Below are 12,172 nucleotides of genomic sequence, written 5' to 3'. Positions count from 1 at the left end.
AACTGAATGACCAGAACAACAGTGAAAGACTTCCTAATCTCATAAAAGCCAAAGCTTGAAAACGAAAGTAGCCCTATCACTATCGGTAATGAGGCATTTGGTTTTGATTTAGAGTATGTTGCACGAGAAATGCATGAAATATTCATGGTCCGATCTGATAACTAAACACAACAAATAAAAGATCATCCATCCGGACCGTGTATGGACCATAAAATTAAAATGATTCCTTCTAGACCGCCTACAGACTACAGATTACATCCGAGTCTGAGATGAGTGATGAGTCAGCAGATGATTTCTCCAACTTCGGAGTTTCGCATAGAAAAGTCACATCGGTGAAAAATCTCTCCGTAGATTTTGTTAGATCACCGAGTTTGTATTTTTGATTTGATTTCTCTTCCATGAAAAAGAAAAAAACACATATTTACTAAATCATAAACTTGCAACGTCAGAAATTAAGGCAAGGACCTTGGTCGGTTGCCGCCAACTCCGTGACATGCTATACTATGGCCCACAATGGCTACATGATGATGTTGGAGCGAAGTAAACTTGCTTTGTTCACAATAATTAAAATTAATTCATATCGTATATATAATATTTAAGATTTTAATTTATCCATCAATTCTTACCTTTAACAAATAAATGATCATTGCAAACTCGGTGGCTGCAAGTCAGATTTGAGCCATCGCCAAATCCCTTTTTTCTGATCGCTGCAACTGTCTCCGCTGGGTTAAATTTATTATTTTTGGGTCCTTCGTCTTCCTAATGGATGGTAACCTGAACATTTTGACTCCATCTCGACCCTGTCTTCTAGTGCATCCGATGATTATGCAGTTATTTGGCACGTTTCACGTTTTAAAAATTGGACTAGAGCTTGTTTCACATCAATGTTTACAAGCCAGCAAGTTCTTTTGCCATCCGGAACTAAAGTAGGTCATTGCGTGACGTCATCAGCATTCTATCTATATATATATATATATATATATATATATATATATATATATATATATATATATATATATATATATATATAAATTATAAAACAAAAACCATGAAATAGTAGTGCTCAACTTTAGTATAAGAGGAGCTATTTATAAACCTTTGAAAGATAATTAAGATAGTTTGACTTCTACAACGTTGTTATCGAGCGTTGCTCTCATCAGGAAGTGGAAGTGAAAGTACCTAGATTGTTGTGTTTTCGTATACTGTGTTTATACATTATGATGCATGCCACGTCTGTAAACGAATTTCCCTTATTTTTTTTTTATGAATAAAGTTTATATTATTATAACTATTATTATTATTATTATTATTATTATTATTATTATTATTATTATTATTATTATTATTATTATTATTATTATTATTATTATTATTAGTAGTAGTAGTAGTAGTATAATGTAGTAGGTAGTAGTAGTAGTAGTAGTAGTAGTATAGTAGTAGTAGTATAGTAGTAGTAGTAGTAGTAGTAGTAGTAGTAGTAGTAGTAGTAGTAGTAGTAGTAGTAGTAGTAGTAGTAGTAGTAGTAGTAGTAGTAGTATAGTAGTAGTAAGTAGATAGTATTGTAGTAGTAGTAGTAGTAGTAGTAGTAGTAGTAGTAGTAGTAGTAGTAGTAGTAGTAGTAGTAGTAGTAGTAGTAGTAGTAGTAGTAGTAGTATCTTATATCTATAAAAACAAAGACAACACGTCACCTTTATTCATTTTTGCCACATGGTGTTCGAATTTTTAACGCGCAACTGTGATTTAAGTTAAATTCTATCTTTTAAACACACACACACACACACACACACACACACACACACACACACAAGTTCGGACTAAAGGCCAGAGGTATGGCCTATCTCAATTTATCAAATGAATATATAAAGTGTTGCTATTGGTTCTTGGTTGTATATGACTGATCAAGTAATTATGTTTATACAATGCAATCCAACAAGAGAGTGCCAAAAAAACCAAAACAAAACAAAACAAAACAAATACAAAACAAAACAAAAAACAAAACAAAACAATATACATAATTTGAGCATTTTTGTCTCTTGAAAATCATCAATTTTGAAATAAAAAACAACTTTCAAAATCTAATTGTCCAATTTAATTTAAAATAAATTGATTTGCAGGATTGTCTCTCTTGGACAGCCGCAACGGGCAAACTAATTATTCACTCTTTAAATGATTAAATGGCTTAGAAGAAGAACGTGAGCATGGCTCACATCCTGCTCTTGTGATTTATTCATGACAAAACAATCATTCCTATCATCATAAAACAGTCCAGTGGTACCAAGAGATAGATGTCAATGGTTAAAAACAAAACCACAGGAAACAGGAGGAACAGGAAAATAAACAGTAAACCATGGCCAAACTTTTTTTTAAGTGCCAAACTGGCAACTCTGAATATATTTGACTTAGCTCCTGAAATACGTGGATAGAGTTTCTCGGGAAATTTTTTTGGGTGATCAGTGATCGTGAAAAAGGCATGTGGCATGGGTTTGATGAGAACGTTGGGTAAGAGAGAGAGAGAGAGAGAGAGAGAGAGAGAGAGAGAGAGAGAGAGAGAGAGAGAGAGAGATTCCGCGAATTAACTCGTGAGGACCGCCGCTACGCGATTTCCTATTTTCCCCAGGAATACCAACGAGTATCATTGGCACAAATAGACATTTTTTTTAGTCTTCAGTCGTGAGATTACAACATACACAACTAACGCCATTGCTAAATTACCGTTAGTATTATTCTGTGCAGCTTTCTTGAATATTAAGATCCGCTACGGATAAAATATTGGAGTTCAGGTAATAAACTCTTGTGCATCTAATACATAACCTCTAGATACCGATACACCTCTCGTCTGTTAAATCATGGCTCGTATACCATTTTAAATGACAACACTTTTCAGCAGTTTTAAAATCAACTGGCCAAAACTTCCTAAAGGCGTGAAGGGTCGCATTCTTCATCCTCGATGTTAGTCTCATTTCCTAAATTCAAATGATACTTTGTCCACACTTTTTTAATCTTTGATAAATTGTTTCTGCTCTTCCATTGGAGCTAGATCTTGGGAAAAACACACTGGCAGGTGACGGACGATACGAGGGCATACTACATAATATTGCAAAACTGATTTAAATAACCGCTGAATACAAAAACAGTTATCATCATCATCATCATCATCATCATCATCATCATTATTATTATTATTATTATTATTATTATTATTATTATTATTATTATTATTATTATTATTATTAGTAGTAGTAGTAGTAGTAGTAGTAGTAGTAGTAGTAGTAGTAGTAGTAGTATTTAAAAAAAGAGCTAATAGAGGGAATTAAAACGATTACCTCGATTAATCAACACATAGTTGCATATTAAAACCAAAACAAAAGAACCTGATCTTTTATATAGAGCAATATCCACTAAGCGTGCTCAAATCGCTTTACAAAGGGTCCTTGACCAACAGCATCACGTGCGTAATACGTGGGACGTGACATGACGCCTGTTAGGCGATATTACAGTCTTTCTAACAGAGACAACGTTGTTTACGGCCAGGTATTCATTTTACGCCTGAATACGGTGAGAGAATGTGAATGAAGCGCCTTTCCCAAGGACTCAACTATGCCCTGAGCGGGGCTCGAACCCAGGACCTCCGATCCGAAAGCGAGTATCATACCACATAGCCGCATAATATTAGATAAGATTACAATTACAGCAATCTTAAAAAATACCTTATCTCTAAAAAAAATTGATTGGTCGAATTCCTATAATGGAGTGGGGCACGGGCGATTGATTTTTATATATCATCGCAACATACGCCTACATATATTAAAAATGAGATAAATTATTGCCCCGAACGGTCGAATAATGAGAAAAATAATTGTCTTAGCGTACGGTCGAATAGTATCGCACTTTACGGCCGAATAATGAGAAAAATTATCCGACCGTACGGCCGAATAATGTCAGCCAAAAGAGTAGCGTTTAGTAACATAATTTTTATTCTGAGACAACACACTAATGTTTATTATAAGTTTTCTTAAATCTAAATGGCGGATTTTGGGCAATAAATTAAATGTCCCAGGTGAAGGAGTGTAAATTTGGAGGATTTTGGCGGATTTCTGGCTTCTGGCATAAAGTTGACTAGATTTTTGCAAAGGTACCTAGTAACTGGCAACACTGATGAACAGAACACATCAATCCACTTTCACTTTCTGATGAGAAAATAAAGATAAAAGTATTGAATTGTAAGGTAAGCTTAAATTTATTAGACGAAGACAGATACTGTGGACATTTCAAGTTTCTTTATCAACAAAACATGATGAATGAAATATTGGGAGGCCTTTCGAAAGCTCCTCGAGCAAAGGGAAACAACCCAAATATTCCGTAAACTTTGTTAGTTTTTTTTAGTGTAAGTTGTAAGCCCTACAGGAAAAACAAACATCCTAGATTCTAGACCGTTACTAAAACGAAGTGCTTATTAGTAGCCTAGTACTGCGAATATTGATTCCACGGCGGAATAACTATTCGCAGTAGTAGTAGTAGAGGCGGAAGCGCTCTCCCATCTCTGAAAATTAGAGTCGTTGTTTTCCTCACTCTACACAAATAAATAATATGGGGAGGCCTTCCGAAAGCTCCTACATCCCCAGTATTCTTGTTTTTAAAAAAAAAAAAAATAATGTTCTAGATGTAGTAGAGGGTTTGGGAAGGGGGGAAATTAAAAAAAAAAGTGACAGCCTCCCCCCTACAAGTAAAGAGTATAAAAAAAGTTTTCCCCCTCCCAAAAAAAAAAAAAATACTGGGGATGTAGGCGTAGGAGCTTTCGGAAGGCCTCCCATAATATGAAATTGAATGTAAGCTTCAATTTTATTACAAGAACAGATCTGTTCTCTTGTAATAAAATTGAAGCTTACATTCAATTTCATATTATTTATTTATTCGAGCTTCGAGCTACAACATTTACATCACTGTACACAACACCACTGACACTGTACTGTATTTTCTGTTCAAAATTCAAAATAGCGTGTTGTCGAATGGCTTGAAGTTGAATGAGATGTGTTAGTTTTAGAAGGAAAGAAAAGCAGGGATGATTGGAACATTTTGTGTGACTGAAAAGTGAGATTTTGAACGTTTCAACTTTTCCTTCAATTCTGAAGCTGGACAAGATTGTGTTTGTTTTGTTTTTGTACCCGTACCCCAATCCAATCCATGAAAATTGGGGTCCCCACCTCTTCGACTTGATCATTCATTCACATCTTGAAATAATCAGCTTATCTGTGAGATTACTTTAATGAGAATAGTTCTGTCCCTGTTTATTGTGTTAGTTAAATATTTTATAAAGTTCCAGGAATCTCTCTCTCTCTCTCTCTCTCTCTCTCTCTCTCTCTCTCTCTCTCTCTCTCTGTCTCTCTCTCTCTCTCTCTCTCTCTCTCCCTCTCTCTCTCTCTCTCTCTCTCTCTCTCTCTCTCCCTCTCCCTCTCTCTCTGTGTGTCTATCTCTCTCTCTCACAGCAACCTCCACAGTCCACATCATTATCAAAACTATAGCAACCACCACCACCACCATCATCCTCCCTCTTGTCATCATCGCTACCACCGCCACTACTACTACCACAACCATCACATCATCACCATTACTACCACTACCAAAGCTACCTCATCATTATCAAATCTACAGCAACTGCCACCACCATTACAGATTTCCGGTGGCGCTCAATGGCGACGCTTGGTTTTCATTGCTCTGTTGTTCATCTATGAACCAAACTGAGCATTGTTTACCTCACATGAATTGCTTTTAATTTGGACAATAAAGATTATTATTATTATTATTATTATTATTATTATTATTATTATATTATTATTATTATTATTATTTATTTTATTATTATTATTATTATTATTTATTATTATATATTATTATTATTATTATTATTATCTATATAATCATATAACATCTACATCATTACCACACCACTACAGTCACAACCACCACCATCACTACACAACAACAGACGCATCGTCATCATCAACGAAATGCAAAAAATAATAATCATATTAATCATTTTAAAAAAATTTCTTAAAAAAGAAAATAGATAAAAGTAAAATAATAATAATAATAATAATATAATAATAATAATAATAATAATAATAATAATAATAATAATTTAATAATAATAATAATAATAATAATAATAATGATAATAATAATAATAATGTAAGTTTATTTATATTTTGCATCAGATTTAGAGTCGAACAAAGGAAGTCAAAGAAATCATCTAAGGCCTACCTCCTTGGGCTAATCTGGAGCCTGTGATAAACTGGGCCTGTGACAAACTGGCCACCCCCTTTTTCTACACAGTCTAACTTCTGAAATTATTAAGACAATCCATCCATCTTCTCTTATTTTATATCTGTAATCAAAGTATAAGACTAACCATCATTTTAAAAAAATATTTTTTAATTTATTTTTTTTCTGGGCTGGCTGGCTGGCTGGATGGGATGGATGGATATATGCCTACATACATATTAATGTGTGTGTGTGTGTGTGTGTGTATGTGTGTGAGTGAGAGAGAGAGAGAGAGAGAGAGAGAGAGAGAGAGAGAGAGAGAGAGAGAGAGAGAGAGAGAGAGAGAGACAGATTGATTGCATTTGTGTTTGTGTGTGTATGACATGATATTTAATTTAAAACATTTTTATTTACGTTCTTGACAGGCAGAGGGAAACGTATGACCCTGATGCCATAGAGAGATCTTTATCCACTCATCACCCCAGCATTCAGCATGATCCTTCAGATTTGTTCAGTCTTCCTAGTCTTCATACATCATGGTTAGTTGAGTATTTTTGTGATCAATCATCCCAAAGTCGTATTACATCGGAGTAAATCTGATGCTTAAAATTTAATTTTATGCTTGACTCATAAAAGTAAATGTTTTAATTAGAGCAAGTGAGTTTTATTACTTAGTCTTCAAAAAGGTTAATTTTCCTGGTTCAGACTATTTAACTCAAATGATGATCAGTCAATTCATTCCAACACAATATCACATTGTCAAGATGATAATCACATAAATTGTGTAATTTTTGACCTCGTGTTCCTGTGTGGCCGCTCATTTTTGTCAGGATACGTCTTCTCCAAATTTCACTATTATATTTGAAGAAAACGTTTGTATTAAATAAATAAATTAATAATGAATTGAAAGAACATTGTTGCTTGATGTTTAAAAAAAATAGAATAAACAGGATTAATTCATTTTTATAAGATATATATGAATAGAGAGAGGAAATGCCCTTGGCACATTACAGTGACATTATAGAGAACAGGTCCTGGTGTAAGATAATCTTCAGTCTTCAATGCTTGTATTTCCAAAAGGCCCCATGAACCCATCACTGCAAATGTTCAGTTACAGTCCAATCAAAGCAGGGAACAGCCACAGATTACTTTGACAAATGAGTGCACTCAAAACTGTTTTGAAAGTTTCCAAGCATTCAACATGCATTATGTCCGGTGGCAGGACATTACAAGGTAAAAGCTGTGTTTGTATGTGCCTGGGATAAAACCGACCGCCTCTGTCATTATTGGCCAGCAGGATGGCAGTGAAAATTCGGAGGAAAGGCCTAAAAGATGGGCGAGGAAACGGATGGGAGTGGAGATCAAGATTGGAAGTTTGAATGTTGGAAGTATGACAGCCAGATCGATGGAAATCGCTGATGCTATGGAAAGAAGAAAAATTAACATTCGGTGTATGCAAGAAACAAAGTGGAAAGGTGAATCATCAAGGGAGATTGGTGGAAGATTTAAAATATTTTATAAAGGAAATGAGGCCACAACAAATGGTGTGGGTATCATTCTTGATAAAATCCAAAGGGTGTCCGACAGACTTATGTGGATCAAGATTTTAGTAAAAATGGAGCAAATCACTGTCGTGATTGCATACGCAGGCTGTACGCAAGACAAGAAGGATGACTTTCGGAAGGAGATTGCTGAACAAATGGAAATGTTCGACAAATCAGAAATAGTTTTCATCGGTGCAGACTTGAATGGCCACGTTGGAGAAAGCAATATCGGAGAGGAGAGATGGTTGGGAAGGTATGGCAGCAGAAATGAAGAAGGCAAAGATATTGTAAGATTTGCAACAAGGATGGATCTGGCATTACTAAATAGATATTTTAAGAAAGAAAGATGATCACAGAGTGACGTATTCAAGTGGTGTGAGAAAGACACAAGTGGATTACCTGTTGTGCTGGAGGAGAAATTTGAAGGAAGTATCAGATTGTGGCAGTTTGCCGGGAGAGAGATTGTTATTGTGAAAGTGGCATTTGGAAAGAGGAAGATAAAAGAGAAACAATGTGAGGGAAAAACATGATTGTGGAAACTATAAGAGAAAGAGCAAAGAGAAATATTTGCTACAACGGTGAAAGGAACACTAGGAATGGATTTCCCAAAGGGATGGAAAAGAACTGCTGATACAATCTGTGAAGTGGCTAAAGAACTGCTAGGGGTTAACTCGGGAAGGGGAAAAGTTGGAGAAGAGACATGGTGGTGGAATGAAGAGGTTCAAGAAGCAATAAATTAAAAGAGGGAAGCAAGGAAGAACATGGAGACAAACAGTGATGCTATGAAAGTAAATGAATATAAACAGGCAAAGAAAGAAGCAAAAAGAGCCATTGCAAAAGCAAAGTCCGAGATATTCAAAGATATGTATGAGCAATTAGAAAGTAAAGAAGGTCATAAAAATATTTTCAGAATAGCGAAACAGAGGGACAAGAATAGGAGAGATATACAACATATCAAAGATCAAAGACGAGAATGGAAGAATATTGGGCAAAGATGAAGAGATCCGAGCAAGATGGAAAACATACTACGAACACCTCATGAATGAAGAGAATGACAGGGATAGGAGAAGTGCAGTTATACAACCTAAAGAGAAGATAGTAGGTGAAATAAGCAAGAATGAGGTGTGGGATGCAGTGTGCAAGATGAATAGGGGGAAAGCAGTTGGACCAGACGAGTTACCAGCAGAAGTCTGGAAATCACTTGGGGATGAAGGGTTAAATTTCCTGGTATGGTTATTCAACGACATATTACAGAAAGAGAAAATGCCAGAAAAATGGACAAAAGTATGTTGATTCCCATATACAAAAATAAAGATGTTCAAGAGTGTGGCAACTATAGGGGCATCAAGTTAATGAGCCACACAATGAAGATATGGGAAAGAGTAATCGATTAGAGGATTAGAAAAGATGTAGACATAAGTGAAGAACGGTTTGGATTTGTTTCTGGTAAAAATACAACGAATGCTGTATTTGCTCTAAAAGTGACCGCAGAGAAGTAGAGAAAAGCAAAGAGAATTACATTGTGTTGTCATTGACCTGGAAAAAGTATATGATAGGATACCAAGAGAAGAAATGTGGTACTGTCTAAGAGCAAAGGGTGTAACGGAGAAATCTATCAAAATTATCCAAGATATGAACAAAGGAAACCAAACAGATAAGGACAGCTGTTGGCTCAATTGATCCGTTTAATGTTAGAGTTGGATTACTCCAGGGAGCTGCTCTCAGCCCACTACTGTTTGCAATAGTCATGGATGTTCTAACAGAAGCCATTCAGTGAGAGACACCATGGAATATGATGTGTGCTGATGACGTAGTACTTTTGAATGATACAAAAGCTGAGGGGAAAGGGAACTGGAGGATTAGAGACAGGTGTTGGAAAGGAGGATATTAAGGGTAAGACAGAATATTTGTGCATCGAACAACAGAGAGCAGGACCTCCAATAAAGATAGGAGAAGAGGATATGCCAGAGACAAACCAATTCAAATACTTAGGAACAACTGTACAATGAGATGGGGGCAATGAGATGGAGGTTAAGAAGAGGATACAGGCAGGCTGGAACAATTGGAGGAAGATAACTGGAGTTATGTGTGACGAACGAATTTCTGTAAAGCTGAAGGGGAAAATATATACAACAGACCAGCAATGTTATATGGACTAAAGACAGCAGCTACAACAAAGAAATAAGACAAAGAAGTTGAGGTGGCAGAAATGAAGATGTTGAGATGGTCACTTGGCTGGACAAGAAAAGATAAAGTGAGAAATGAAAGAATTAGAAGGTTGACTGAAATGAAGAATATATCAATAAAGATGAGAGAAGATAGATTGAAATGTATAGAGATTTGAAAGGGAGGACGTGGGAAGGTAGTATTGGACTTACAATTAGCGGAAAAGAGGAAAAAGGGATGCCCAAAGACTAGATGGTTGGATAAGGTAAAGGACGATTTGAAAGAACTGGACCTGGAGGAAGATGAAGCTCTGAATCGAGATGCATGGAGATGTGGCATTCATTATGGTAACCCTGCAAAATGTGGGATAAGCTGAAAGAAGAAGTAGTAGAATTTTGTGTCTGTTCTTGTAAATGGTTGTATGCATTATGACGCATTGTATCTACGTGTAGCGTACATATCTGATTTGCTTTTTGGAGTAGTTTGGGATGGTGATGGGTGCAATTGGGTCGTTGATGGTTTTGTGTAAGGTAACAATACGGGATACCTTGCGCCGGTTTTTCAATGGTTTCCATTCAAGTGACTGAAGGAAGGACGTGATTCAATCTGGGTCTCTGGATTTGCAAACAGTTGCAAATCTTGCAGCTGCTCTTTGCACTTTTTCATTCTTGTCTTTGTCCTTTTTTGTGTAGGGGTCCCACAGAGCATATTCTAATATTGGCCTGCTAAGTGCTGTGTACACCTGGGCTTAAATTCTTCGTAGGCATTGGTTTAATGTCCTTTTCAGAAATCCCAGCATCCTACTTACCTTTGCTGTGATATGTTCTATTAATGAGTTTGCCACTTTGGTTTCTTATTGAGATGGACTCAGAGGCATTTTATGGAGTCAGTATAAGATGATCATGCATTGTGTAATTGTTTGATATTGACCACGTCTGGAGGACGATCTTTCTGGAGTTCATGTGCATATGTGCGACTATAGTACAGCTCATGCACAATGGCATCAGTTGCAAAGGGAGCTCAACTACGAGAAATTTTTTAATCCCCCTTCTACGGCCTATATAATTCAAATAAATCATATACATTTCTATAACGGGGAAAAATTTCTTGGAACAGGCTGCAACGGGGGTGTGAGTTGCAAGTTTAGTATGCAGTTGAGAAAGACTACGTACTCAAGAAGAAAAGAGAAAGGCACACATGACACATATAACTCATTGGGAATGGAGATAAGGTGGGAGTGGGCGAACTGCAGTAAGGATGAACTATTGACGTTTCTCTGTGTACTTTGTGTATCCATGATGCACAATAAAAGGCTATTGAGAGACACGTGACTGACCAATCAACATCAAATTAGATCTAGTATGGTACGTGTAGAATGGGGGCGGTGTGTCTCGTGACTAGGTAACTATACCCAATGAGCAGTGAAAGTTCTTAATGAAGCCTGAGGCTAATGACTGTGCAGTACTTGAGTTTTGAGTGCACTTGGTAGATGTCAGTGGTGCAGTTTGAATGGGTGGAAAGCAGAGGAAGTGAGGAAGGTAGAATTAACTGTTGCATTGTTCCAACCCTCCATGTGTCTCGTAAAATAGGTACAGTCAATTCCGCTTAATCGCACACCCTCTGGAGTTCAGGTTAATGTGTCATTTAAGCGGAGTGTGCTTATAAGCAGAGAAGCTAATAATAGCATAAAAGCACCAGCTTTCATGTACCATTCATTTAGGACCTTCCCATCTGAGTTTTCTACGGGCTTGGGACCGTCATATTCAAGACATTAGACTGAATAGAAGGGGTATCCTTTGGTTTCTTTTTATTTGTTATTTTTATTATTTAAAATTTTTTTTTTGGGAGGGGGGGGGGATGTTTGGGGGCTTTTTTCTTTTAAAATTTCTCTTTTTATTCATGTTTCATGGACAACAAAGTGTGGAATTATTGTTTGTAAGAAAAGAATGGTAATCGTGAAGCGTTGATTGTAGTAAAGCCCCGTCTCGTCTGCATTGTAAATGTCATTAGAGTCGTACTGCTGAAGAAGTTGTTTCAAAACTTTATCACTCCATTGGCTTGCAGAAGAGACCTCAGCATCTCTAGAGTGAGCTTTCTGATGGGGAGAAAGACTTGCCTTGAGTTGATGCCATTTCAGTTGCCTTTTATGTGTATCAATGTAGACAGGGACTGTATAGATCAATCAAAAGCTGAGATGCGAGTCC

At 36.4% G+C, this 12,172-nt stretch overlaps 1 protein-coding gene across 4 annotated transcripts in view; it reads left to right on the top strand.

The window, feature by feature from the left end:
- Nucleotides 1–2,533: 2,533 nt before the first annotated feature.
- Nucleotides 2,534–12,172, top strand: part of LOC144965524 (putative ferric-chelate reductase 1 homolog) — a 93,231-nt gene continuing 83,592 nt past the window's right edge. Inside the window, exons 1-2 of one of the 4 annotated variants that reach the window (XM_078900934.1) lie at nt 2,534–2,780; nt 6,684–6,797. In XM_078900934.1, the coding sequence (XP_078757060.1) occupies nt 6,752–6,797 (46 nt within the window). In that variant the 5' untranslated portion in view covers nt 2,534–2,780; nt 6,684–6,751. Of the gene's footprint in view, nt 2,781–4,114; nt 4,226–4,967; nt 5,089–6,683; nt 6,798–12,172 lie in introns of those variants that run through there. The other 3 variants (XM_078900933.1, XM_078900935.1, XM_078900936.1) reach the window with 3 other exon arrangements.

Source organism: Berghia stephanieae, chromosome 2, assembly GCF_034508935.2.
Source record: "Berghia stephanieae isolate SIO BIC M18660-M18661 chromosome 2, UCSD_Bste_1.3, whole genome shotgun sequence".
Taxonomy (NCBI): domain Eukaryota; kingdom Metazoa; phylum Mollusca; class Gastropoda; order Nudibranchia; family Aeolidiidae; genus Berghia; species Berghia stephanieae.
Note: the sequence above shows the minus strand (reverse complement) of the source record. Positions and strands in the feature narration are given on the sequence as shown.